Source organism: Myotis davidii, unplaced genomic scaffold (assembly GCF_000327345.1).
Source record: "Myotis davidii unplaced genomic scaffold, ASM32734v1 scaffold207, whole genome shotgun sequence".
Lineage (NCBI taxonomy): Eukaryota > Metazoa > Chordata > Mammalia > Chiroptera > Vespertilionidae > Myotis > Myotis davidii.
Window position 1 is genome coordinate 1,629,917 of NW_006298349.1, and position 802 is coordinate 1,630,718.

At 67.0% G+C, this 802-nt stretch overlaps 1 protein-coding gene across 1 annotated transcript in view; it reads left to right on the forward strand.

The window, feature by feature from the left end:
- MYO15A (myosin XVA) overlaps nt 1–802 on the forward strand; it is a 63,449-nt gene that overhangs the window by 1,161 nt on the left and 61,486 nt on the right. The window contains exon 3 of the mRNA XM_006773974.2: nt 1–801. This exon is cut by the window's left edge and continues 25 nt beyond it. Within this exon, the coding sequence (XP_006774037.1) occupies nt 1–801 (801 nt within the window). The remainder of the gene's footprint in view (nt 802) is intronic.

Genomic DNA, 802 nt, shown 5'->3' on the forward strand with positions numbered 1-802 from the left:
GGAGACCACGCGCCCGGGTACCCGCCCGAGGACCCCTACGACCACTACCCCCTGGACTACTACGGGGGCCCCTACTACCCCACGTCTGCCTACGGCTACAGTTACGGCTACGAGGATCACGAGCCGCCCTACGCGCCCCCAGGGGGGTACGCGTCTCCCTACAGCTACTACGACAGTGAGCCGTACCCGCAGGGCTACTACCTGGACCCCTTTGCACCTTACGAGGCGCCATACCTGCCCTATGACCTTCCGTACGATGTCCCCTCCTGGGAGCCCTACGGGGTGCCCTATGAGGCCCCCTATGGCCTCCCCTACGCCGAAGGCATCTATGGTGGCGGGGACCAGGCCATATACCCGCCGGAAGTGCCTTATCTGTATCCGGAGGAGCCGGCCTTTGCATACCCGTGGGTGCCACCACCCATCATGTCACCCCACAACCCCTACGCCCACCCCATGGATGACATCGCGGAACTGGAGGAGCCGGAGGAGGCGGCCGGGGAGCGGCAGGGCACCTCCTTCCGCCTGCCCAGCGCCAGCTTCTTCGAACAGCAAGGCATGGACAAGCCCGCCAGGTCCAAGCTCTCCCTCATCCGCAGGTTCCGCCTCTTCCCGCGGCCCCAGGTGAAGCTGTTCGGGAAGGAGAAGCTGGAGGTGCCCCTGCCCCCCTCCTTGGACATCCCTCTACCCTTGGGGGAGGAGGAGGAGGAGGAGGACGAGGACGAGGTGCCCCCGGTGCGCACCGGGCCCTACGCCCACCCCTTCTGGGGCTTCCTCACGCCGCGCCAACGCAACCTGCAGCGGG